Genomic DNA, 27,490 nt, shown 5'->3' on the forward strand with positions numbered 1-27,490 from the left:
TGGACCCAGGGCTCTTGGATTAAGGTGATGTGGCTGTCCTCCTCACCGAGAAGGATTTTAAGATTATCTGTAGCACTTTTAGAGTAGACGCACGAGGTCTCTTCGGAACCTCTGAGGTTGTTTACCTCTCCGCTAATTTGTGCTACACACCTTGTCAGAAATTCCAACGAGACCTGGTCCGCACATCTGATTATCCTGTACCCTCTCAGGGTTTCGGAGGAGTCAAAGACTGGGAGAGGTCCAGTCGGGTTGTCGCGCACTTGCCGCATGGCAAGTTTCGACAGCCCGACCTCAATCTCCACCCAGTTCTGCTGAATTGTTGCTGGCGATCGACTGTCAGCATCCACTATGGCCACTTGCAGGTGGTCTCTGGCGACTTCACTGAAGTGTCTCCTGGATGTCTGTTCCGCGTCCGCCCGTTTGGTGTTTTTCGAAACAGCTTCATTGCTATTTTCATGGCCGGATCTGTTTCTCTTTTGAGAAACGTCCCCAGCCAAGCTTGGTGGTCTATGTTGTTGAGGAGTCGGATGCTCGCTTTGGAAGCGTTCGTACTCCTCCACAACCGATGTGAGAGATGCGACGTCAACAGAACCGCTTGCGATCTTGCCACTTTGTATTCTTCGTAGAGTACACAGCGCTCGCTGTTACCTGTTACGCCTAATCTGTCCTTGACTTTTTTTCCTCTTCTTTCCTTTGGAGGCCCCACCAGCCTCTTTAGCGTTGGAAGTTGGTCCCTGGATGCTGTGGTTGGTACCCATCTGGAACTTTTTTACTGTTGTTGTTGGTACTGATTGAGCCTTTGTTGTACTGTGGATGGTTCTACCGCCAGCGCTGACTGGAGGTGAGAAGCGTCTCCTCTTCAGACTCCGTCGCATGTGGCAACGGGACCCTGTGAGAAAGAATGTCCGTAGTCGTTGTCCTTATCGTCGTCGCCGTCTCCGTATTCGTTAGCGTAACGTCCATTGTAGAGTCGTTTGCGTCCAGTGTCGTTTCGTCCGAGTTTTTGTTTTTTTTTTTGTTTGTTTGGTAATTTGTGTTTTGGTTCATGTTGGTTCCACGAGTAAGCCGGAAGGGGAACGGTACCAAGGTGGCCGGTATCGACTTATGGAATTCGGTAAATAATAAAACGAATACCTGACTTTCCGAGATTAGAGCTTCGCCCCTTTCAATAGGCGCGACGAGGTGCCGGAGTGACGCCCAACTTAGATCTGGGACGATGTCTAGAGAAAATGGAATGGCCCTTGAAGTGTTGGAGAGAAAATTTTTTTGGAAAATTCATTGTCCTGTCTTTATGGTAACGGCTTATCTCGAAAGAGGTTTTATTATGAGCTGCCGAAATTTCACGGAGAATGAAACATAGTGCAAACATAAAAGCGCAAAGGATTTGGTGAATAGCTATGTATGCTAATGAATGAATAGTAATTAATAACAGCTGGGGGAACCTCCACTGAGTTAAAGGCGACGGGTGGAAGTTGTCGCGAAGCAAGGATTAATGGTGTCGAATACAAAATTAGACTCCGAAATCTATTTAAAAAATATCCGTAGTTTTATTTTTCGAAACTTTTATTTGTCACTATCGTTTACAAATGCTCCATACTTTCATAGCTATCGTCCAAACTTTCCATGTTTTGTTCTCACTCACTTTGGTACAATGGAAGCAGCGGCTTTGTGTTTTGCGCATACCAAAGATTTGCATTCTGATTCGTACTTTGAATTGACTGTTGAGCTGAATTACCTGGTGGTCCAGCTGGACCGGTGCGTCCCTGCGGGCCAGGTCTTCCCATTGGTCCTGGTGCACCGGTAAGACCACGCGGTCCGGGCGGTCCGGGCGGTCCAGGTGGACCAGGTGGACCAGGTGGTCCAACTACTGCCACAGGAAGTATCGCAGACGGAGCCTGTAGACCACCATTTTCTTGATTAATTGCATTGTTGGGCATTTGATTTGCTGGCGTCAATAAATTTAAGCCCGCATTACCATTCAAATTGAAGCCGAGATTTAACCGATCAGATAATGTCCAACGTTGTTGATAGGGATTGTCATAAAAGGGAAAATTACGGCGCATATCATTCGTGATACGATTTTCCAATAAGGCTGCAGTATTAGATGTAGGACCGCCATAAATTGGATAACCAATGTTCGGCAACATGAACTTAACGCGATCATCATCCATAACGGGCATAGCATTTGCATAAAGGTAATCCGGTAATTTGCGACTGTCCTTATCCAACTCACTTTCTTCTGAAATCTTCTTATCGGAGTTAATACTATCTTCCGAGGAACCGCTACCATTCATCTGCTTAGTTTGCATCTGCGGCTGCTCATCCTGTGCGTAAATGACTATCTTCGTACCACCATCACCGTCTGCGTTGCGTGCAACACCGAAATGTAGCGGAGTAGCACGTAGCGAATGCACAAGTGGACTAGAGCTGGCGATAATTAGCAGCAAAACAACTATGAATATAAAAAAGGTCAACAGTTTGCGGCAAATATTTGGTTTATCTGACTAAGCTTACCAATTTCTCGAACTACTTTCATTGTATTCATTTTGATTATGCTGTCGATCAACACCAAACTCTTGCCTTTATATACTAAAGTTTGGAATACCAGCCAGTTCACTTATGCTGTTTAAATGACCGATGATAAGATCTACATTTACATCGACCAGCGGGATGTTTCCAAGAACTTTATGAATAAAAGCAAACCACAAAAGTTTGTATGGTGGACATGATGACCGAAATGATGAACTACGAAGAACATCACTGTTAGTTAAGATCTAAATAGGTCAGATATAAACTTGATGTTAGATCAATGACCGCACTCAAATTAATGAGTCGTTAATATAATTTGGTAATACAACGGTACATTTGTGAACACATTTATTAGGCTCAGAGCATAAATAAATAAAATCAATCGCGTACTTAGTTAGCTTGGGAGTCACGTTTGACTCTAAGAAGAAACACGTCGGCAACACCATATCAAAGACCACAAGAGCAATAATGGCAATAATGGCACGGCTGGTTGCACAAGCAACGGGAGATGTCGGCGATGTGGCGAGAAACACCACACCACCCTTCACGTGGATGAGCAAACCAAAGCCTCGCGTGAGCCGTACAAGCCGTGGAGCGTACAGGTAGAGGAGGAAGAACGCGAGAACCACGAAGGGGCGTTATCACTATACGTCTCCGATATTGAGGCGGAGGAAGTGGAACGAGAAACCACGGAGAGGGACACCTATTCTCAACCGGCCAGCATGGTCCAAGAGAGATCGGAACCACTGCCCTTCCGACTCTCCGATAGATCGGAACCACTGCCCTTCCGACTATCAGGGGGATCGGAACCACGGCTCTTCCGACCCCTGCTACAACATGAGTGCCAATAGTCGAACAAAACCCCTCACCGTCGTCGCCGACAACGACAACGCCCCCAGCTGGCCAACAACAACACAAATCGCCGTCACGAAGCCATCACGACTAGCCTGCCTCGCTCTACGTCGACCGCCGCCGATCCTCGAGGAGTTATTGCCACTCGCCAGCTAAGGACGCCGCAGTGGACGTACAGGGCTGGACCCCGTCGCTGGACCGGTACTGCGGCCCATGATCTCGCTTTCGCCGACCGCTATTGTCAAAATAGAAGCTGGAGGACGACTACATCTGGTGCGAGCATTGATCGATGTTTGTTCGCCGTTAACCGTCATATCGGCCGACTTGATCCGGGATCTGCGGCTGGACGAAACTCGGGTGGGTAGCCAGACAGGCTGTGTGGTGTCTGCGGGGGAAGCACGGCGATAACAAACGCATTGCGACCCATGCCGTCGTCACACCACATTTCCACCGAGTGGCGCCTAGTCACAGCCTGGATCCAGCCATCGCGGCTATGTATACACACATCTGTCTCGCCGATCCAAAATTCTACGTCGCGTCGCCAGTACGCCTAGTTCTCGGGGCAGATGTATATGCCGACATTATGCTAAATCAAGTTCTGCCAGCGTCATTCGGCCCGCTCTTAGCGCAAAGCACAATATTCGGCTTCGTGCTCTCTGGAGTATCCAGAGCCTAAAAGGTCGCAGATATAAATATCAAAAAAAAAATTATTTTGAATTTGCCTTTAAATAATGAATTTTGTAATAAAGAATATTTTATACTTTGGACTCATGCGCACAGTCTGTCCATCCACAAATTTCTCATCTTTCTCCCTCTAGATATTGTCTACTCTAGCAGCAGGGCAAGACGAGGTTGCGTACCGCAAGGGGGCCGGCATATTTAGGCCAGCAGGCTAACCCCAAAGGAAAATTAAAGACCGGCCACCCTAATGCAATCTAATACAAAACCGCTTATTTGTTACGGCCGTTAGCACTTATACTAAAAGAAAAAGTGACGTTTCGTTAAGTTACCCCGCCAAAGGCCTGTTAGCTTTGGAGGTAAACGGAATGTGTGGAAACTCTTTCACTTGGATTAAAACCGCAGCAGTTTACGCACGCTCGAACGTCTTGAAGCCGCAAGTTAAAAACCACATCAAACGTCCCACCGCCAGAACGCAGAGTCCTTGGATATATTAAAAGTAATATTGTAGCAATTGCATGCTTGCACCTTTAAACTCTCTTTCTGTTATTTTCCACTGCATATTTTGTGAAATAAAGTCTATTGAAATTTTAATATTAATCACTGCCTTTACTTCCTAACGTCCATCGAGAGAAACTAGCCTGGAATCCGCCAGCTCAAGTTTTCATGGTGGGGATGCAGCCCACAGATCCTAAGATGGATGTACACTATGATAGTGAGACCTATCATAGTGTATGGAGCAGTTGCGTGGGCATCAAGAACAAGGTCACCATGGACCGCACAAAAATCGCTCACGAAGCTTCAACGCTTAGCGTGTGTCTGCATTACGGAAGCCATGCGAACATGCCCGACGGCAGCAATAGAAGTGCTGCTTGAGTTAACGCCTCTACATATAATAATTGAGCAGGCAGCCAGGAGTACTTTAGTAAACATGGCTGAAGAGGGATGTGGAAGAGGCAAAGTGATACAGTCACGGAGCATGGCGAAGCTGCAGGAGCAGATTCCACTTATCCAACTTCCCAGAGATGATACGAGGAAGATAATTAAGTTTGAGAAGCGCTTCAAAATAGAGCTGGGGAACAAATGTACGTGGGACACCTCCAGGGTTGAAGCGCTTCACCAGGAACACACTATAATATGGTACACCGATGGCTCGAAGACACCGGAGGGCATAGGAGCAGGGATCTTCGGCCCCCGAACCAAAATATCCCTACCACTCGGAAAATATCCGAGCATCTTCCAAGCCGAAGTTGTCGCCATAAGCCGGTGTGCAGAGATAAACTTACAGCGGGGATATACCAACGAGAAAATCGCTATACTCAGCGACAGTGAATCTGCACTCAAGGCATTATCTTCAGTTGAGATTAAATCATCAACAGTCCTTGAGTGTGTGGAGAGGTTAAACAGTCTAGGGGTCAATAACACCATCCGTCTGGCATGGGTACCCGGACACAGAGGAGTAGATGGTAACGAGCGATCGGACGAGCTTGCCAGGTTGGCAGTGGCCGGAAAGCCAATAGGACCCGAGCCTATGGTGCCAATAGGGTCACATACAATAAGGGAGGACTTTAGGCAAAAGGAGGCGTGCCTCAGAGAACAACACTGGCGCGAAAGTCCAGGACTCCGGCAGGCAAAGGCACTAATAGGAGGGTACAACTGGAAGCGATATAAGGCTATGATTGATTAACCTCCCAAAAAGTAGCTTTAGGATTTTAACAGGTATGCTCACAGGTCACTGTAGGCTAAAGAGCCATATGCATAAATTGGGCATATCAGCTAGTAGCCTCTGTCGATTCTGTGATGTAGAAGATGAGTCTGCAGAACAAATCCTGAAGGAATGTGAGGCAGTCGCGAGACGAAGACTTAGGATCCTAGGATCATCCAAACTAGAAAATAGTCACATACACTCTCTGAAACCGATAACCATTCTGGATTTTCTCAGAGAACTCGGCTTGGATGAAGTGTTGTAAAGAGAATGAGGGCACAATAGACCAATAGGTCACAGTGCTTAACCTCACAACATCTATCTATCTATCTATCTAGTTAGCTTTTGTGAATTTATCATCAGCTTTTTTTTGGAATTTTTTAGATCATTATTTTAGGTTAAATATTTAACAAACACCCAATAAAGAGTTTTCTTATAACGTTTTGAAAGAAATACAAACAGTCACATTTACTAGCTTAATGGGTTGAGTCGATTGCACAATGAGGGGCTAAGCACTTTAAATTGGTGTGGGTGTTGCACGAGTGCAATGTAGGGGACGTGGGCCATAGTGGCTTTGATTAGCCAGACACTTTTAATACTTCTAAACTTCAAAGAACATCGAAGCAATTTTAAACGGAAATTCGAATACATCTTTAAAAAAACTTTTGAAATTTTGTTTGCCGTAAAAAACTTTCATCTTTCATTTCATGAAAAAGTACAGTTTTGTATTACAAAAAGTGTCTGGCTGGACAAAACCACTATGGAAAGTGTCTGGCAATAATGCTAACGGCTTCTTATATCGTGACGTCGTTATAAAATGACGAAAGAAAGGTCTATTTTCTGCAAGATTTTTGCACGATATCTGTTAAAGCCACCATGACTCAAGTTTTATAATAGACCAACGATCCTGATTCAGTTGGAAGTATGCACTGACGAAATTTTAACATTTATAAAATGACAAAGGTCTGGCCGTCACGGGTTCTTAGACTATAAGTAGAATATGGGAGTGGGAATAAATATATTTGACCAAACAAACCTCGATACTCTGCCGAACTCCGGGAAAAGTTGTGTAGCTCACTTATTCTCTGTTGGTTGCTTAATTTAAAGGATTCATTCTGGTACCAGCGTCGTTCATAGTTAAGCCTTTATTGCTCTTATTAGACATACCCCGCTGCCGCTTCTTTCTCTGTTATTTGATGTATCGGGACTGTGATCCACTGGAGTACTTACCATTATACTCCACTGTAACGCAGCAATGGACCAACTCATGTTTCTACACGAACATATTGTAAGCCGATCATTGCTCGTTTTTAAAGATTGTAATCACTACACGATGTTTATTGGACTGTGGGTACTCCATGGATTACTCTGATGTAATGCGGAGCTGGAGTATATGATCCAGTCCTAGGACATCGCAATGTTAATTGGACCATATTTTTTGTATGAATTGTGGTTAATTTTGGAGCACTCGCTTAGTCCATAGCGGGTACTCCATACGTGCACGCATGGAGTAGTCGCGACTTTTGCAGGTTATTTTTTTAGTCAATGAGTAAGCTGCAATCGCAGAAACTGCTTTTTACCGCCTTTTTGCTATGGACGGCAGTTTTGTCCTTCACCTGGTTGGATGTTTGCCCCTACGTCCATAAGGGTATCAACCAGCCGGGCTACTGAATCCTCTCCTGTGGTCGTCATCAGAAAGGGGCATTTCATCCGAAGCTTGTTACCTAGTTTTTCACAGGCAGGGTTTTTTCAGTAGCGGATCCCACACCCAGTGTGCAGCCCTGTACCTCTGACAAATTTACAAACCTTGAATGAAATGCAGGATCTGTATTTTTTGAAGGTGTGTTTAACATTTCCTTTTTGATGAGATTGATGAATCTCTTGTTGTGGGTTTACTTCAGTTCTGTCCGTGTCCAAATAGAATATCCACTAGAATAGGAAATGCTGGGCACTGCAAATTGTAAATAAATATTGACCAGCTCTAAATTCGAATTTTACTTTTTTATTATAAGCGACTCAGTTTAAGTACTTATTTGCTGAAAGCAAGACAATATAAAATATATTTAAATGCCAATACAACTTTAAAAAATTATGTTTATCTGTGGCATTTCATTAAAGTAACTTAACTCGAATTTAGTCTATGTGAGGTCTTTATTGACCGGACAGTTAGCTTAACCTAACTTAATTCGATCGGTTAAGAAAGGTTGAAGTAGCTGGGCGACCTAATAATTTTATCAATCAAACTCGATCAATTTGATAACAATCATTTCATACTACATTTGTTTCGCTTAAGTATTGTTAAGCATAAGTATCAAATAGATATTATTTAATGCAGCAAATCAGGAGCGTTTTAGTAACGGGTTTAATCCAATTTGTCAGAATTCGAGGTTTCTTCAATAAATTACCACAGATACAAATAAACTTATTTCTAATAGGTTTCATCATTACTCGTGGTCATTCGTCATAACTCATGGTCTAACCATATATTTACATAGCTTAACCTCCAGGGTTGCAAGGTGTCTTCCTTAGGGGATTTTTCAGGTCAACAAAAGTATAGAAAAATTAGTAAATGGAACCGTACTCCTACAAATTTTCAAATATCTTAAACTAAATTTAAAAATAAATAAGCACTAAGATTAAAAATTTAAAGGTGATAGTATCGGGACAATTTTGAATTTAGTACGAATTGAAGATGTAGTTGATTTATAGCTTCTCGTTTGCATTGGATTTATGGGATTTTTCCATCTCATTTAAGCGTTGCAACAATTCCGAAAAATGTTGTGCTGATTGTTCCACAGACATATTATCTCCATTTGCTGAACATTTACTTTTTAAAGTTGTCATATACATCTTTTTATATAAGTCCACTAATTTTTTCGGATCCTTGCCATTTAGCAATAATTTTATCAAAGTTTTTAAAGTATTTTGTAAACGACTTTCGAACAGCACCATATGCTTGCAGAGCTCATCATTTGGTGTATTACTTTCTGTGGCATTATTTATATTTAAGGCATATTCGAAAATTACTTTTGATTTTAGTAATAAACTTAAGGCGGTTTGCAAATGCTTAATTTTTTGCATAGTTGTTGATGAAACTGAAATTAGTATTTAGTATTTAAGAAAGTTAACAATTTCGGAAAGCTTATACATACTTTCGGTTAAGAATTCTTGCAATGAAATGCGTTCCAGCTGAACTACCAAATAATCGCTGGCTTCGCGTAAGCTATCTAAAATATCAGCGGCACGTTCATAATGATGTTTGCATAATTGTAAGGTCGCTTTAGGTATTGTGGAGCTATCAGTGCAGCTATTACGTAGCTGACTGTAGTGAAATGATGCGATTCTGGAAAAAATATATATTTGGTTTAGTTGCAATAACCCTAAATAATTTAGAAAACCCACCGTTTGTGTATGAGTCCAGAGCGATAAGTGTAGAGAATCTGTCTAGAGCCAGGATGATCTAAATCACAGAGTTTCAATGATTTTTGCAACAAATCAAGAACTTCCTTTTCTAATTCAATTCTTGTAGCCTAAAACACGAAATTCATAAAATTATTGCAAATGAAATTACATTTAGGAAAAATTTGTTGAAAGATTGTGTTACCTCATCGGCAGTGCTAAAATCTTGCAATTGTTTTGCTAACGTAAATGTGGCAGTTGAGAGTTCCCAATTAACCAAGTCCCATAGTTCGGCGCTACTTTTTCTTGAACCCAACACATCTTTCGCTTTTTCGTAATTTACAAACGCCTCATTATAAAACAGTTTTTGTTTGCGCACAAAGTCGATGCTTTAATATCAATATAAATTGTTAGAATTGTATAATAACTTTTATTTGTGTTCTTACTTTTCTTCAGGCAAATATAAGTGCGCTCGAAAACGCATGAAGCGACCCATGTTGCAATATAAAAATGCCAAATTGACATTATCCTGCACTTCGATGAAGGCTGAAATTCCGCGTATCAAGCAGTCATAAGATTTCATTGCCAATTTCATATAAATCGGCTCTTCTGGCTTTTCCACTTGCTTTTTGTCGTCTTTTTCGGTTTGAATTTCTTTAGACTGATTATGTTCTGGGTGATCTGATTCATCTTTGGGTATATCTGACTTGGTGCTCATTTGCTTTGAGTATTCCTCTGCAAAGAAAAAAAGAGTGAGCGGTCAGTTATTGAACCGAAATTATTCCTAGAGTAATCCAAAAGCATTGTCGCTATGATTGGGCTATAGTTCCGAAATCCCAAGTTGATCCCCTAAGGATTCGGAAGCTATAACGAAATAAAATTGAAATGATCCTAACATAGTCACAAAATCATACGGTAACAGCCTGGAAAATATTCCAAATTTACCCTAAATTATATATTCCGAAATTATCCGGAATGATACTTAAAACAGTCTCAAATGGGCCTGAAATAGTCCTACAAAACGAAAAATCACGAAATATTCCCCAAATTATCACAAAATGTACCTGAAATAGCATCGAAAACGTTTTTAAATTATAAGAAGTCCCGAAATGGTCGCGTAAATAGCTCCGAAATTAGCGGGAGAGAGTCCCGAAATATACCGAATCTTTCCCGAAAACCATGGCGGAACAAGGTTGCGGTGGGGCGGAATACATACAAACATAAATACAAATTTCATCGTCAAATATTAACGTCAAAATATCACAACGCCGGAAGTTGAAGTTTCAAATCATATTAAAAACGTACCAATCAACTGATTTCCAGCCGTCAGCTATTGGGTTCCGCTGTGCCAAGAACCTTGTCCCAAAGTGGTCCACGTATGATCGAGAAATGATTCGGAAACTATGCCGAAGTGATCACAAAAAAATTCTTGTTAGTTAACTCGAAACGAACCACTGCTCACATTTTTTATAAGATGGAAATAGGCTCCGATAATAATAATAACTAGTATCGCCCGTGGTCGAAAGTTGACCAACTTGTATTTTTTTCAACTCACTCTATGCATACAGTGTTGGGGTAGTGCAATAATGCGTTAATAGTTGAGCAGTGAGTGGAAATATAGCAAACTGATCTATCTTACTTAAAGTTCTCATTAAAATTTTGAATTTGACCTAAGACGTTATAATCTTTGATTGTATTTTCTTAAATTTTCTACAAACTTTTCAAATGTAATTATAAGTTTTGGTATGGAGCTCCTTAAAAAAAAATATAACAAATATGTAAGATCAAATGAAATTTACATAGAATTGTGGTGAAATTACTTGAAATTGAATTGAAATTTTGCTTTTTCCACACCACCCGGGAGATACGCCTTTGGCGCGCTATCGAAGTTAGTTTTGGGTGCTCGGTTCCTAGGCCTATATCACCAATATAAACTACATATACATATATCGCCCATTTACTTCAGTAGCGTCATAATTCAAAAAACACGAATGTTTAGTTAAGAACGAAGAAATGTGCTAAAGGAATTTAACCTATTTCACACCACCGGTTAGGTATGCAATTGGCGCTTTACTATTTAATTAATTATAATTTAATTTAATTAATTATAAATACATATGTAATATGTAAACGAAAACGAAAATTTCGAATAGAATAGAGGATACCTTCATAAAAAATAAAATAAAAATATAAAAATAAATTATCATAAAAGACAATATACAAATTTTAATGTAATATCTTTGTAGCAAATTTATTTATTTTTTGTAGCAAATTTATTTAATTTTTGTTCACTATAAGACGTGCTATATCTAAAATGAGCATAAAATCTGTAAATGCAAAAACATTGGGTCAAATTTGCAATTAATTGTTATAAATAAATAAAATTAGTGAGTTTGAACAAAAGTTGACTCAACATTTCTGATTTCATTTTTTATAAAGCACCTAAATTGAAAAACAAAGAATCTGTTAAATTAAGACCTATGCTTTTACGTGTAAGTAAAATTTGTCCAAAAAAGTAGGCCGGTTAAGTTGTTACTTCTCTTTAAAATTTTTTTGTGCGCTAACAATTTTTTAAAGATTTTGGTACAGACCAATATAGGTATTTGGCAACAATGGGAAACAATATTTTATTTCAAAAGAAAATGAGCGAAGCAGTAGTTCTCTCACCGTTTGGCTTGCATAAATATATACATATGTAGAGATGAAACATTTGAGCAACGCGACAATTGAGAATTTGGAGCTATGTACTCAGGGGGGTTTGTGAACATAATGCGTCCTACAGATGGCAATTTCGATAGTTGCACAGATTTTCGAATTTACAAAAAACTTTTTCTATTAATTATAAACAAATAGAGTAATATTTGTTAACACAAATAGGCCTATGCACTGCAGCTGATCAATACGAATCGTTTATATAACTTTTATATGATTTTACGTATGCTAAGTATGCGAAACAGCCTGTCAATTGATTGTATGGAAATTTTGTTAGCGTATTAATATATAGATTACAAAGTAAAAGTTTAAAGGATACGGGACCCAAAAAATTACATAGACAGGTCATTCCAGGTGTTTATGCAGATTTACAATGAAACGCCTTGCCAATTTCTGCGATTGGAAGCGAGCAAAACGTTTATTTAATGCCCGCCTTCGGTTTTTTACCTTGCGCCCAGTACATGTACTTCAGGCCTAACTCATTGCGCACATTTCCCAAACGGCGCAGCAGCTCACTTTTTGCATCTTCATCTGTCGTAATCTCATCGTTCGTAATACATTCAATCGCGTTTTCATAACATTTACAGCTGGCTATCATCAAATGTTCAACATTAGCCAATGGTGTAATCAATTCAATGAGATCATCTACCAAAGAACGAAATAAAGTAAAACCAGCGAACAATCAAAGCAATTTCCAAATAATTTTACCTCCATTCAACTCTTTTACTAACTCATTATTAATATTTTGCGCAATTTCAGACTCTTCATTAAATTGTTCGATATAAATATCGATGTTATCCCAATTTTTGGCCATTTGAAAGAAGCAATCACCGGCACGTCCCAACAGACAACTCTTTTGTGATACTATACCAGACATATATTTCATCACAACCTGCTGACAACGACAAGCCATGTAAATCGCTTTTAAGCAACTTCCATACTTTTGCTCCACATAATAGTGTTCCGCGTACGTGGCATATGTAAGACATGCCTTCTCTAGCAGGAGCAACTTTAAATGAACATTCCATGAGCCAAAAAGCTGCATATTAAATTTCGTTGCTATACGCATATCATTAGCCGGTGCTAAGTTTTGCGCTTGATTCGCTTCGCTCCGCGCATCCTTGATTTCTTTACCATTTTGGCGTTTAGCATTCAAGTTTTTCAGGTTTTTCTCATTTTCGCTTTCTGTTTCAACATCACAATTTTTCTGGATTAGCATTTCGTCATTTAATGACTTTTTGCTCAGACTTTCGTAAGGTAGAGGTATTGGTTTAAATGGTTTTGCCATATTCGGATGTTGTTCTTCATGTAATATTCGTTGTTTTTCTTCATCCTTAGCACGCATTTCACTCTCTTTGATAAACTTTTCCTCATTTGAATTGAAAAATTTTAAACAAGCAATACCCGCACTAATATGCTCCAGGGACATACGGCACCGATCTTCTGTACCGGCTTGTAATGGGGATGGTGTACGTGGTTGACGTTTGCCGTTCGTTACATCCAAATTGAGCTCCTTCAGTGTATCGCAAATATGTTTGACTGCTACATTGCTACTATGTTCAACACTTTTATTCAAGTCATGTTGTACATCATTCAAATTGAAGTCATCATCACTGCCCAGATCTTCATCTTCATCCCCTTCATATACTGACTGCGTATCGGAATCAAAATCGGAGTTATCAAATTTAGGCGCTTTTGGATCTATCCCAGCAGGCACATGCAAATCAGATAATATATAATGAGATGAAGTAACAATCTGTGGATATTTTTCCTTGGGAAGCAGCTTGATGCAATTGTCTAGTAAAGCCTTAATATTACCCGCCATTTTTGGCGTTATCTGTGTAGCTGTACTCTTCATGTTACGCGCCACGGTATATAGTAGCATAGCCACAGGGACGGTGAATGGATTTTCCTGTTTTTCATCGCATCTATGAGCGTCCGCATCTTTTTGACAGAGCGTAGTGAGATCATATAACTTAACTACATCATCGTTTCGCCCTTTAAATAACCAATATGTGTGGCCTGCTTTTGTAGCGTTGGCTTTGAGGAAAGCCAATATGTTTTGTGCTACATTGCGCACAACTTGTGGCGAAAATTGTGAGTTCTCCAGATACGGAAGATCCTCTGTTTTAATAATCTCATATTTTTGTACGATACCGTCCAAATGATAACACATAACTACCTCTGGCACGTTGCACATCAAATTATCAAGCCAATAATCAATCCCAGTCAATACATTAATAGGTTTAGCCATGTCACGCAACCTCAGACTAATACAAGGCCTATTGGGACCACCAAATATTGGCATATCCGTGCCAATAAGCATGCGTATGTCTTCAAATGTCCACAGCACATTACGGTTGAATACATGGCTTGATTTCGGATCCGGCACATTCTCCTCTATTTTGGGTTCAGGCAATACGGGACCGATAATCGGTAATGCAGGCCGTGTATGCTGCGCTTCTTGTTCAGTAGCCTCACCACCCGACTGCTGGAGGCTATAGTAGAGAAATTTTGATAGCAAATTCTTTGTTTGCAGTGCCGCTCTAGATTTATCTTTAAGACAGAAGCTATGATTCTTCTCGCCATAGGCAAGTATCTGTTCAAGTATAAAAGTACGGAGCCATTTCCAATCATCATCAGCCTTACGTAACAAATACTTTTGTATATCGAACTCATCGAGCAACAAAGTGTTGCCAACTTTATGCACAATCATACTAACAGCGCTCTTAGACGTATAAGGCAACTTAAGGAGACGCTTAATATTCTCTGCATCTGTAACAACGTCCACCTCGCCTACGCAGTCCGGAAACATGTGGGCAATGCTGAAGCTGCTCAGATACAAAAAGTTTCGATTTCAATGAATATTCTAGGGGTAAATTACCAATGACTCACCTTGCAAATCCAGGTGATTGATACAGCGCTTGATGTAATCCACTGTTGTCGGATGTTGTTAGCCAGTTGGAAGGAGGCAGATTCAGATTCGTGTTGCATTGTAAGCGATTAAAGTTCGCTGGTACTTGGACTGCTGAGAATTTAACTACTGCCTTTGACTTAACTTCCACCAGTTCATGTGGTCCAATATTCTGACATAACTCTATCTGCAAACAAATAAGGTGGGGTTTAATATTTGGGTAATAGTCTAGTTGAGGGGTCGACTGCTAATACGCTACCAAAAATATCGAGAGGTGTCAAACGACCCGTCTTGACCTCAGTATTAATAATCCGAAGGCGGAAAATAAAAATATTTCTCGAGATTAATACGCGTCTTTTGACACCTCACCCGATATTTTTGATAGCGTATTAGCAGTCGAACCCTCAACTAGACTATTACCAATATTTGTTACTACTTTTAAGCATATCTCACCTCATCTGCAGTATCCGCCATATTCCAGCTCTACTATTTGCGTTCCAGTATCAAATTGTAAAATATTATAGGGTTCGCAATGGTTTTCCACGGTAATTCGTTCAATATGGTTGATTTTCTGCCAGTAACTTCGATTTATTTTTTTTTTTTTTTTTTTTAGGGATTTGATTGCATGGAGGAGGACCTTCTTATATTTGAAGGTCCCAGTTCCAGGTTATTGTCCAATGCATAAAATGATTAATTTCTGGATTAACTTTCCAGAGTATGTAAGTAAATTAGGCTCCACTAGTACACAATGGTAATACCAACTGGCCAGAACCATGTGTAGCAGCTTGCTATTTGTATTTAACTATGTGCTTTGTAAGCTGGTTTTTTCATGGCACCACGCCAGGTTATATTCAAATTGTCTTAAGTTGTTAATTATCCATTTAATTATTATAATTATTTTTCATATTCACTCGTCATGTGTACATGACTGTACATTAAAAAAAGAGGATATTTTCTATCCCGTTATTTGTCCCGGTGCAGTTGTATGCATTTTCGTCATTTATATATGTATAAGGTAATCATGTTCCGTTTGTTGCACTTGATGATAGTATCATAAAGTAATGTATGTATATGTGTAAAACGAAAGTTTTACTTGTGTTTTAATTTCTTTTAATTTTAATTTTAAATTTGTTTATATATTTGATATATTTATTAACACTTCAATGTCAAATTTGATTATGCACGATAGCAATTATCTGTAAGTTTTTGCACAAAGTGCATGTTTTTTATTTTAAAGTTTTTTATGATTTTTGCCCGATAGCAAATGATTGTCTTTTTTGCACAATTTGCATATTTTTACGATACAGCGCACAATTCGTAAGTATTTTTAATTATTTTTGTCATTTCGACTCCCGCACTATCCGCCATTTTATTCTCAAACCGCGTGAGTAAAGCCCCTTAATAACACGCGGTTGAGTTGTGGGGAAAACCGAACTTGACGCGACGACGTCAGAAAACGAAGTGCGCTTCGATTTATTTCGAGAATTATCACATGTTAAACATAACTCCACAATATTTACGAAAAGGAAGTGGGAAAATGAAAAGTTTCAGTAGTGATGCATCTTAAGCTCGAGACATTGGTGCTTTATCGGTAACCGTATCGGTAACCTTTTAACAGCTGATTCGACCAACCTTTGAGAATCAATGCAATCGATTATTGGTGCCGCTAAAGGGCCAAATACACGACACGAACATTTCCGCGAACATTCCCGTTATGTCATGTTTCTGCGACCTTTTCTGTCGTGTATGCTGGTGTTTGCCAGTTCGCGCAAATGTTCGCCAAAAATCAAAATATTTTAATTTTTGGCGAACATTTGCGCGAACTGTTCGTGCGTGTATGGCGAAATAGCTCATAATCGTAGTAATTTCTGAACGGAACAGACGTGCGCGGAAAAGTAAAATGGACAATAAAAAATTTCTGAGTGAATTTATTGTAATGTTCTCTCTTTTTTTACGCTTAATTGCCACAGCGAGCAACATTGCTGCAGAACAATTGTTGTCCGTATTCATCGCTGTCTGAAAGAGAACTAATGTTCGGCCAAAAGTTCATATGGTGTATGGCCAAAGCTGCGAACAGGATTGCGGAATGTTCACGGATATGTTCGTGTCGTGTATTTGGCGCTTAAGGTCGTAACCGTATCGTAGCCAACCAATTGGGTTTTGGTTTACCGTCGTAACCACAAACAGCTGATTACGTTAGGGATACGGATACAGCGATACGACATACGGCACCAATGACTCCGGCTTTAGGCAAATAGAAGAATACATATAAAGTCCGTGAAAAACTTACTTACAAACTTGACATAATGACTTACCATATCGATTGCCATCGGTTATTGGTGCCTAGACATAAAAAATGTGACATTTTCATAAAAATTAGGAATATGTAAAGCAAAATATCAAATTGCAAACAGTCTCTAAAGCAAAAAATAAAATATCCTAAAGTGAATTAATACAACAACTCAAATATTTATAAGTTATGGATATGGGGTTATGGCTAGCCCGTTATGGTATGGCACCATTGACAAATTGAAAATATTTCCATATGACCCCGGTAGTGATGGAACGATATTTCGCTATTGGTGATTGCATCGAAGTGAATGAAAAATCGCTATATATTGGAACTATTTTCCGTCATCCCTTGTCAAATTTGATTTTCGACACTGATGATGGCATAACTCCGAAACCGGTTTGTTTCGAACCCAAATTTGACAAGGGATGACGGAAAATCGTTCCAATATACATCATTTATCCACAAAACAAAATAAGTCAAAATCGCTAATAGCGCTACCTATTACTAACCAAATATATCAGTGATTGGCGATTTTTCTTCAGCATGAAATTCTAATACTAGCCGTGTTTTTTTATACACGCGTATACGTTTACCTTTGCGCGTGAAAAATTGCCTATCCTCGCTTAGATAATGCTTAGGAGACCCATCTAGCGGCAATGGTTAAATAACTCCAGCTACAGCACAGGGTGTACCGAAAAGCGGAGACACAACCCTCTGATGCCCATAGGGTATAACATATAGCTGGATCAGTTGCGATGAATTGTGGACACACATAGAATACATAGAATTAGTGTAGAGGGTGAAACAAAGACACATATTTCAGTTAGATCTGAGTATAATGCGTATTGAAATTTAGTAGTACACATTTTATGCGCAAATATATCAGTGATTGGCATATTGGCAGCATTTCGCCAATAGCGATATTTCTTCATGAAGCTTTATTTCTTCACTCGGTTGTGTTACTTTTAGCTAGTTTGCTCTTTCAGGCGACATTATTTTGAATTGATATTTTTATAAACGACGTTTTGATCTGGTTGGCTGCGAAAATTTGGTTGAATTAATTTATTATACTTAGTTGAGCAGAGCTCACAGAGTATATTAAGTTTGATTGGATAACGGTTGGTTGTACAGGTATAAAGGAATCGAGATAGATATACGCTTCCATATATCAAAATCATCAGGATCGAAAAAAAAATTTGATTGAGCCATGTCCGTCCGTCCGTCTGTCCGTCCGTTAACACGATATCTTGATGAAATTTGGTATGTAGGCTCCTGAGCACTCATCTCAGATTGCTATTTAAAATGAACGATATCGGACTATAACCACGTCCACTTTTTCGATATCGAAAATTTCGAAAAACCGAAAAAGTGCGATAATTCATTACCAAAGACAGATAAAGCGATGAAACTTGGTAGGTGGGTTGAACTTATGACGCAGAATAGAAAATTAGTAAAATTTTGGACAATGAGCGTGGCACCGCCCACTTTTAAAAGAAGGTAATTTAAAACTTTTGCAAGCTGTAATTTGGCAGTCGTTGAAGATATCATGATGAAATTTGGCAGGAACGTTACTCCTATTACTATATGTACGCTTAATAAAAATTAGCAAAATCGGAGAAGGACCACGCCCACTTTCAAAAAAAAAATTTTTTTAAGTAAAATTTTAACAAAAAATTTAATATCTTTACACTATATAAGTAAATTATGTCAAAATTAAACTCCAGTAATGATATGGTGCAACAAAATACAAAAATAAAAGAAAATTTCAAAATGGGCGTAGCTCCGCCCTTTTTCATTTAATTTGTCTAGGAAACTTTTAATGCCATAAGTCGAACACAAATTTACCAATCCTTTTGAAATTTGGTAGGGGCATAGATTTTATGACGCTAACTGTTTTCTGTGAAAATGCGCGAAATCGATTGAAGCCATGCCTAGCTTTTATACACAGTCGTCCGTCTGTCCTTCCGCATGGCCCTTAACACGATAACTTAGTTCACGTACTTATCTGAACTCACTTTATCTTGGTATAAAAAATTAACGAAATCCGACTATGACCACGCCCACTTTTTCGATATCGAAAATTACGAAAAATGAAAAAAATGCCATAATTCTATACCAAACAAGAAAAAAGGGATGAAACGTGGTAATTGAATTGGTTTATTGACGCGAAATATAACTTTCGAAAAAACTTTGTAAAATGGTTGTGACACCTACCGTATTAAGTAGAAGAAAATGAAAAAGTTCTGCAGTGCGAAATAAAAAACCCTTGAAATATTGGCAGGTATTACATATATAAATAAATTAGCGGTATCCAACAGATGATGTTCTGGGTCACCCTGGTCCACATTTTTGTCGATATCTAGAAAACGCCTTCACATATACAACTACCACCACGCCCTTTTAAAACTCTCATTAAAACCTTTAATTTGATACCAATATCGTACAAACAAATTCTAGACTCAACCCTGATCCACCTTTATGGCGATATCCCTAAATGGCGTCCACCTATAGAGCTATGGCCCACTCCCTCATAAAATTTTCCCTTAAGTCCTTTCATTTGATAGACATGTCATACAAACACATTCCAGGGTTTCCCTCGGTTCATTTTCCTACATGGTTATTTTCCCTTATGTTGTCACCATAGCTCTCAACTGAGTATGTAATGTTCGGTTACACCCGAACTTAACCTTCTTTACTTGTTAAAAATCCGTTTTAATACCGAGTGAAAGATGAGAGCAAATTATAGCAAAAAAAGAAGTGAAATGTGGCAATTTTATGAGCCCATAAATGAAACGCATGCAAAGCCCGGTGATAATTGTAAAAGTCCCCGTTCATATAAATATTTCATACGGTGTATAAAAGGGGTTAAATTATTGAATTTTTTTGTGAATCACGCCAAATAGACCTGGGTCTTTAAACTTGGTCTAAAATTGGTTGCCTGTGCAATTCCTAAGTTAATACTTCTAGGCAGTAGCCCTTAGCAGTTTTATAAAATTTGTGTTTTTGATGGAAAAATAAAAGAATTATAGAAATATATATAACTCGTCTTATTGTAAACATATTAACTCAAACTTTAGGTTTTTTGGGAGAATGCAATTCAAGTTTTGTCATATTATATGGTTGAATTCTCCGGCTAATTTCTAGGTCACTGAAGTGGGTGGCTAATTTTCTGTCAAAGAATATTTTTATATAGTTTGAAGAATTTTTTATATTTTTCCTCTGTATTTTCATTAAAAATTAATTCACTTCACTATAAAAACATTATGCAACCAATACAAATTTCAGAATAAATTCATACGTAGTATTTCTGAATAAATCGGTGTAGTATAAAAATAATAGTTTCATCTCATTGAGTGTAATACGAGACTGAATATAATGTCGTCAGCCAGTGAATAATATATATCATAATATCTCAGAAAATTATAATTTCACATTACATCAGTTTACAATAAAAGGTACACATTTTAAATTAATGTATAACATTCAACCTACTCCGGTAAATAAACTTAAACATTAATTTTTTATATCCAAGTATACAAATTGCAGATTCGCTTAAATAAATTAAAGCTGTCGCTATAGCTGTAAAAAATAGCCCCGATTCAAAAATCGCCATATCTATTTTCACTCAAAATCGCTGTAACGTCCATCACTAGACCCCAAACAGCTGCGTGTTTAGAAAAAGTTTTAGGGAGTCTGAAGTTCAAAATCCGCGCAGAACATCTTTCTCCAAAGGTGTGTGTGATATTGCAACCACCATATGAAATTTTTTGAAATTATTCTTTCACTACAGAAAAAATTTTAATGTCCACCTTCGGATTATAGATAACGAGGCTAAAACAGGCATTTGGAAGTTTTATCAGTCGACCGATGTTGTAGACAATTTGGGGTGAACAAGTTTTGAAACATTTTTTTATTTTGTAAGCTGGGGCCCTATTCAGTAACTACGAGTTTTGAAATGTACATTTTTCTTTCATACAAATTATATGAAGAAAAAGTGCACATTTTAAAACTCACAGTTAATGAATAGGGCCCCTGGCTCGGGTCTCCAGTTTCACAAAACTGGTCACTAATATGTGAGCTGGGTCGGGGTAGATCAGAACAGAGAACTGCAAAAATCACAATTTTCTTGATATAATCAAACACTAAAACTTGCATTCACATTCAATCATGCGAATAAACTCATATTGAATAAACTCATAATTGAATAAACTCGTAATTGAATATACTCAGCATCTGTCTTTACAAGACTCTGTTAGCACGATTGCGATCGAATGACCGAACAGGTTTTGCGTACGATTGTATTGATCGAACGAAGGAAAGCGGAGAATAAAATCAAAGCACAATTAGTATCGTTTAGTTCGGCAAACAAACAGAATCTTAAGCAATGTTTATATGTATATTTATATGTAGCTTGTCGCCGTGAAGTAAGGGCAGAAGAATCATGCAGATATTCGGACGCATGGAGTTTTCATATTTGCCTTTTCATTGCGATGAATGTAATCACCGTTGAGGCAAACGAGCAAACGCCTCAATTGATTATATTCACGCATGCAATAAGTGGTTGATTTTAAATCAATGTCGATTATGTTCGTTTAAGCAAGTTGGATCATTGAACACGATCATGTTGCCGAATGTAATCGAAGGTTGTTGTGTTCGATTTTTGCAGTTCGTTGGAACACAAATATGAAAATATCCTAAAAGTATTAAAATTATTTGCCAAAAATCCTTTAAAGATTATTGTTTCATTTCTAAAATTCAAAATTAGCAAAGAAAAAATTAAAAAACAAAAAATATTAGAAAAAAATCGAATTCAATGTGCGCTTCCACTGGGATTCGAACCTACGCGTATACGCGAAAGAAATCTACTCATGTAAACGAGCCCTAACACCCTATTCTCTTAACAGCACTGGCAAATGATTGAACTTTGATTCCTCTTCATTCATTTCGAACAAAATTCCGATACTTTCATAAAACACAATTCGTGCAAAGCGCATTTGCAAATACTGTCTGGTGGGATTCGCACAATTTGCTGGTGATAACAAATAAAGTGCTATAAAATAATAGCGTTTGGTGCATTCAATACATCTGCTGCTAATTTAAATAATAAATTATGGATGTAAGTGTGTGTGTGTGCGTGGAGCAATAGCTAGTGTTTGCTTTTGTACCGGCCATAAGATCAAACATTTTCATTATATTTGCATTTATAGATTGAAATATTGTCAACGGTGGGCTCTAAATCATACGGCAAATGCCACATTCCTGCTAGTACCACAGTTGGTGATTTGCGGTATATCATACATAAGCAATATGCAAAAACGCCGGCCCCCGAGCGGCAGTCCCTTCGTTTAGAACCCCGTGGCAAGGCGCTAAAGGAGACTGACACGCTGGAAACCCTTAATATTGGACAGTCAAATAAAATATATATAAAAGATTTGGGACCCCAAATTGGGTGGAAGACTGTTTTTTTGGCTGAATATGCCGGCCCGCTATTTGTTTATCTTATCTTCTATGCGCGCCCAGCTATTATTTATGGCGAAGCAGCAGATAAACCTATGTCACTAACCGTACAGTAAGTTTTTCAGATATAAACTTTCACCTAATAAGCATTAGATATTCACTTTAAAAAATTACCTCATACATACATAGAGATAACCAAAGCTACTCAAAACCACAATTTTGCGACCTACTTTAACCTTTTAGTCATTTCAACGTATTTATATAGTCGGCGCTTTTGCATATATAAAACGAGTCGTTGAAATAGCTATGCTTGAAAGCAATGCTTCACAAGCGCTCATTAATTTTTGCATTAATTATTGTTTGCTTTTATATTTCGCACATGTATATATTAACATTTGTATTATAAACATATCTTGATTTTTTTATTTTGTAGTATTGCCGCTGCCTGCTACACGGTACATTATGCCAAAAGAATTTTAGAGACCATTTTCGTGCACCGTTTTTCACATGCCACAATGCCTATACGAAATCTCTTCAAGAACTGCAGCTATTATTGGGGATTTACAGCATATGTGTCATATCATGTAAATCATCCCTTATACACAAGTCCTTGCGTACTTCAAGTGTGGGGTTTCTTGGCGGCCTTTGCGGTATGAAAATTTAGTGATATTTTAAAAACAATGAAAACTACTGAACAATTTACTTGATACAGATCTGTGAATTAGGCAACTTTTCCATTCATATTGCGCTACGCAACTTGCGTCCGCCGGGCACGAAAGTAAGGCGTATCCCAGTACCTGACGATAATCCTTTTACAAAGTTATTCAAGTAACTATAACAATATCTTTGTAATTTTAAATGTATTTATTGAATGTACTATCTATTTTTCAGTTTGGTATCTTGCCCCAACTATACATATGAAATTGGCTCCTGGCTGGCATTTTCTCTAATGACCCAATGTTTACCAGCATTGCTCTTTGCTATTGCTGGCGCTTATCAAATGACCATATGGGCTTTAGGCAAACACCGCAATTACAAAAAAGAGTTTAAAGACTATCCCAAATGTCGCCGTGCCATATTTCCATTTTTGGTGTAAAAAATTAAAATATCTGAGCAAAAAGTTTCGAATGATGCTGAAAAAATTATTCCATTGCAATGCTGCATATTTGTTAAAGCAAAACATTTGAACAAATTTAATCGTGATTGTCATAGGTGTTAGAATTTCATCATAACTTGGTGTTTTAGTGTTAGTAATAAAAATATAATTAAGGCATTCGTTTGTGTGCTGATAATAAAATTTAGTGCCTTTTTTGTGCCAAAACATATAAGAATTTTTGGATGATGTTGTTGTTATAGCGATAAGGATTTTTGGATGATCTATTCAATATCTGGTTATTTAAGTGGGCATTGGAAAGATAATGTTAGCCTATTGAAAGCAACAATCTAGTGATTGTTTTAATCATGACGTTTGTTTACATACGATGTATATTTGCTTCGCGTATTAGCCGCAGTCATAACAAGCAACTGATTAGTGATACCTTGGTCACATGTTTACGTCATTTGTTGAGTTGTTTACACATTTTTTCAACAAATTTTTTTCGTCAATCTCACGCAACTGCAAAAATTTATGTTTAGTTGCCGCTTTTAATGTAATTGTGTAGACCACACATTACTACGGCTGCCTTCAACGTAATCAGGCCTATTATTTTATAAGTGGCATATTGTCAAATATGTAAATTTGAAGTAAAGAGTTTTTATATGTAGCTTTCAATTACAAATATAACATTAAAGTGAAATACCTTGGTGGAATACATATTTGGGTAATAGTGCAGGTTATGCTACCCACCGAAATTTAGGCCAAACTTTTCGAGTGAGGTATCAAAAGACGCGTATTCACGTGTAGATTAAGAATCCGAAAGCGGAAGTTTTTTACCCCGTTAAAAGTTATCAGCGAAAAACTGTTTCATTGGGCGCGTTTTGTTCCGGCACAATAACGTTATTTTAAGTTCGCGAATCACTTCGTTTATGATTACCACTATGCTTATAGTATATAATAACCACGAATTAATGAATACGATTCGTTAAATTTCATTAATTCAGTGGTTATTAAAAATACATATAAACATTGAAAAAAAAACCTGTCGCTCGCTACAGAGTTGCAGTAAAACACATGAAGTAAATAAAATGTGTTGCCACATGAGCAACAATATACAATAATCTAATCTAATATATATATCTAATATCTAATCTATCTAATCTAATTTCTAATATCTAATCTAATCTAATATATATTATAAATGGGAAAGTTTGGATGTTAAGATGTTTGGATGTTTGGATGTTTAGATGTTTGGATGTATGGATGTTTGGATGTTTGTCCAGACGTTTGTCTTTGTGACTCAATAACGCAAGAAAGGCTGGACCGATTTGGATGAAATTTTGCACACATATAGCCAATAGTCTAGAAGGATCTACTAGCTATATATTTTTCAAAAGGGGCATGGTCCCCGCCCCCTAGGAACAGTTATAATTTTATTATTATATTTTTTCGTCTTTGCGACTGAATCACGCCAGAATGGCTACACGGATTTTGATGAAATTTGGGACACAGACAGTAGTCTACTAGCGAAATTTTTTTCGAACATGGAAAGAGGGGTGGGGGTCCCACGACCCTTCGAGAAATTATTTTTCATAATTTTTACACTTAACTTTACGTATACTGGCCTTCACCAATATCACAGACTCAAGGGGTCAAATAAGTCGAGGGCTTACAAAGTAAGCAGTGACACCCTCCGCCCTCCCCCCTTTATCTCCCCCTCTGGTGTAAAATCCATAAATTGTTATAACTCAATCTAAATTTTCTCCTAAATCAATAGTTTTTGGTATCTGGTACATACAGAACGAGATCTAGACAATTTTGGAGGAACGATCAGTGGTCCTCTCCTCTACTCCCGCCATCCGCCCTCCATCAATTGTTTTTATTAGCACGCTTTTATTAGCTTTACCTGTATGTTTCTATCTAACTTTTTATTCGCTCCAATGCGCCTGCTGCCTTATTAACATGGTTTTATAATTAGCTTCACCTTATTTGTAATCCCGTAAGGGTCATATCGAGACCCTTCCTGGATCATTTCTGGATGGTTTTCGGGATCGGTCCGGGATTACGCCGGGGTAATTTCGGGACTTTTTCGGGATCATTTTGGGACCCTTCCGGGATCATTTCTGTATAGTTTACGGGATCCGTCCGGGATCCCGTCGGGGTTATTTTGGAACATTTTCGGGACTATTCCGGAATCATTTCGGGACTATTTCGCGATCATTTGGGAACCCTTCCGGCATCATTTCTGGATGGTTTTCGGGATCCGTGCGGGATCTCGTCGGGGTCATATGGGGACTTTTTCGGGATCATTTGAGGGCTCTTCCGGCATCATTTCTGGATGGTTTTCGGGATCCGTCCGGGATATCGTCGGGGTCATTTGGGGACTTTTTCGGGATCATTTGGGGGCTCTTCCGGCATCATTTCTGGATGGTTTTCGGGATCCGTCCGGGATCTCGTCGGGGTCATTTGGGGACTTTTTCGGGATAATTTTGGGGCTCATCCGGCATCATTTCTGGATGGTTTTCGGGATCCGTCCGGGATCCCGTCGGGGTCATTTCGGGACTTTTTCGCGACTAATACGGGATCATTTGGGAACCCTTTCAGCATCATTTCTGGATGGTTTTCGGGATCCGTCCGGGATCCCGTCGGGGTCATTTCGGGACTTTTTCGCGACTAATACGGGATCATTTGGGAACCCTTTCGGCATCATTTCTGGATAATTTTCGGGATCCGTCCGGGATGCCGACGAGGTCATTTCGGGACTATTTCGGGATCATTTGGGATACCTACCGGCATCATTTCTGGATGGTTTTTGGGATTCGTCCGGGATCCCGTCGTGGTCCTTTCGGGACTTTTTTTCGACTAATACGGGATCATTTGCGGACCCTTTCGGCATCATTTCTGGCTAGTTGTCGGGATCCCGTCACGGTCATTTCGGGACTATTAGAGGATCATTTGAGGACCTTTCCGGCATCATTTCTGTACTGTTTTCGGAATCCTTTCGGGATCCCGTCAGGGTCATTTTGGGACTTTTTTGGGGCTAATACGGGATCATTTGGGGATCCTCTAGGGGTCGTTTCGTGACCTTTTCTGTTTTATTTCGGGATCATTTGGGGACCCTTCCGGCATAATTTCTTGATGGTTTGCCGGATCCATCAGGGTCATTTCGGGACCATTTTGGGATCATTTGGGGACCCTTCCGGAATCATTTCAGTATGGTTTTCGCGATCCGTCGTTGATTCCCTCGGAGCCATTTCGGAACCTTTTCTGGAGTATGTCGGGGTCATTTGGGGACTTTTTCGGGATCATTTGGGGCTCTTCCGGCATCATTTCTTGATGGTTTTCGGGATCCGTGCGGGATCTCGTCGGGGTCATTTGGGGACTTTTTCGGGATCATTTGGGGGCTCTTCCGGCATCATTTCTGGATGGTTTTCGGGATCCGTCCGGCATATCGTCGGGGTCATTTGGAGACTTTTCGGGATCATTTGGGGGCTCTTCCGGCATCATTTCTGGATGGTTTTCGGGATCCGTCCGGGATCCCATCAGGGTAATTTCGGGACTATTAGGGGATCATTTGTGGACCTTTCCGGCATCATTTCTGGATAATTTTCGGTATCCGTCCGGGATGCCGACGAGGTCATTTCGGGATTATTTCGGGTTCATTTGGGATACCTACCGGCATCATTTCTGGATGGTTTTTGGGATTCGTCCGGGATCCCGTCGGGGTCATTTCGGGACTTTTTCTCGACTAATACGGGATCATTTGCGGACCCTTTCGGCATAATTTCTGGATAGTTGTCGGGATCCGTTCGGGATCCCGTCACGGTCATTTCGGAACTATTAGGGGATCATTTG

General features: G+C 39.0%; 3 protein-coding genes across 5 annotated transcripts; 1 reads left to right on the top strand and 2 right to left on the bottom strand.

Moving 5' to 3' along the window:
* Window positions 1–1,545: 1,545 nt before the first annotated feature.
* LOC137251820 (uncharacterized) lies at window positions 1,546–2,545 on the bottom strand. The gene is made up of 2 exons (XM_067786700.1): window positions 2,515–2,545; window positions 1,546–2,452 (listed from the first exon to the last, which is right to left on the bottom strand). The coding sequence occupies exons 1-2, from the start codon at window positions 2,543–2,545 to the stop codon at window positions 1,635–1,637; spliced, it is 849 nt and encodes a 282-aa protein (XP_067642801.1). The 3' UTR covers window positions 1,546–1,634.
* A 5,211-nt stretch (window positions 2,546–7,756) lies between these two features.
* Window positions 7,757–24,645, bottom strand: LOC137253470 (erythroid differentiation-related factor 1). 3 transcript variants are annotated; one of them, XM_067790442.1, is made up of 11 exons: window positions 24,386–24,645; window positions 17,105–17,132; window positions 15,243–15,370; window positions 14,771–14,976; window positions 12,584–14,706; window positions 12,323–12,520; window positions 9,610–9,898; window positions 9,369–9,552; window positions 9,167–9,294; window positions 8,917–9,107; window positions 7,757–8,859 (listed from the first exon to the last, which is right to left on the bottom strand). In XM_067790442.1, exons 3-11 carry the CDS (start codon window positions 15,261–15,263, stop codon window positions 8,468–8,470), a joined length of 3,732 nt encoding a protein of 1,243 aa, XP_067646543.1. In that variant the 5' UTR covers window positions 15,264–15,370; window positions 17,105–17,132; window positions 24,386–24,645; the 3' UTR covers window positions 7,757–8,467. The 3 variants fall into 3 exon arrangements, with proteins under 3 accessions (XP_067646543.1, XP_067646542.1, XP_067646541.1); XM_067790441.1 differs by lacking the exons at window positions 17,105–17,132; window positions 24,386–24,645 and adding an exon at window positions 16,256–16,418; XM_067790440.1 differs by lacking the exons at window positions 17,105–17,132; window positions 24,386–24,645 and having other exon boundaries at window positions 15,243–15,377.
* Sc2 (trans-2,3-enoyl-CoA reductase Sc2) lies at window positions 22,026–23,870 on the top strand. The gene is made up of 5 exons (XM_067790444.1): window positions 22,026–22,198; window positions 22,290–22,651; window positions 22,973–23,189; window positions 23,252–23,367; window positions 23,431–23,870. The coding sequence occupies exons 1-5, from the start codon at window positions 22,193–22,195 to the stop codon at window positions 23,633–23,635; spliced, it is 906 nt and encodes a 301-aa protein (XP_067646545.1). The 5' UTR covers window positions 22,026–22,192; the 3' UTR covers window positions 23,636–23,870.
* Window positions 24,646–27,490: the final 2,845 nt, after the last annotated feature.

This window comes from Eurosta solidaginis, chromosome 5 (assembly GCF_040869045.1).
Source record: "Eurosta solidaginis isolate ZX-2024a chromosome 5, ASM4086904v1, whole genome shotgun sequence".
Lineage (NCBI taxonomy): Eukaryota > Metazoa > Arthropoda > Insecta > Diptera > Tephritidae > Eurosta > Eurosta solidaginis.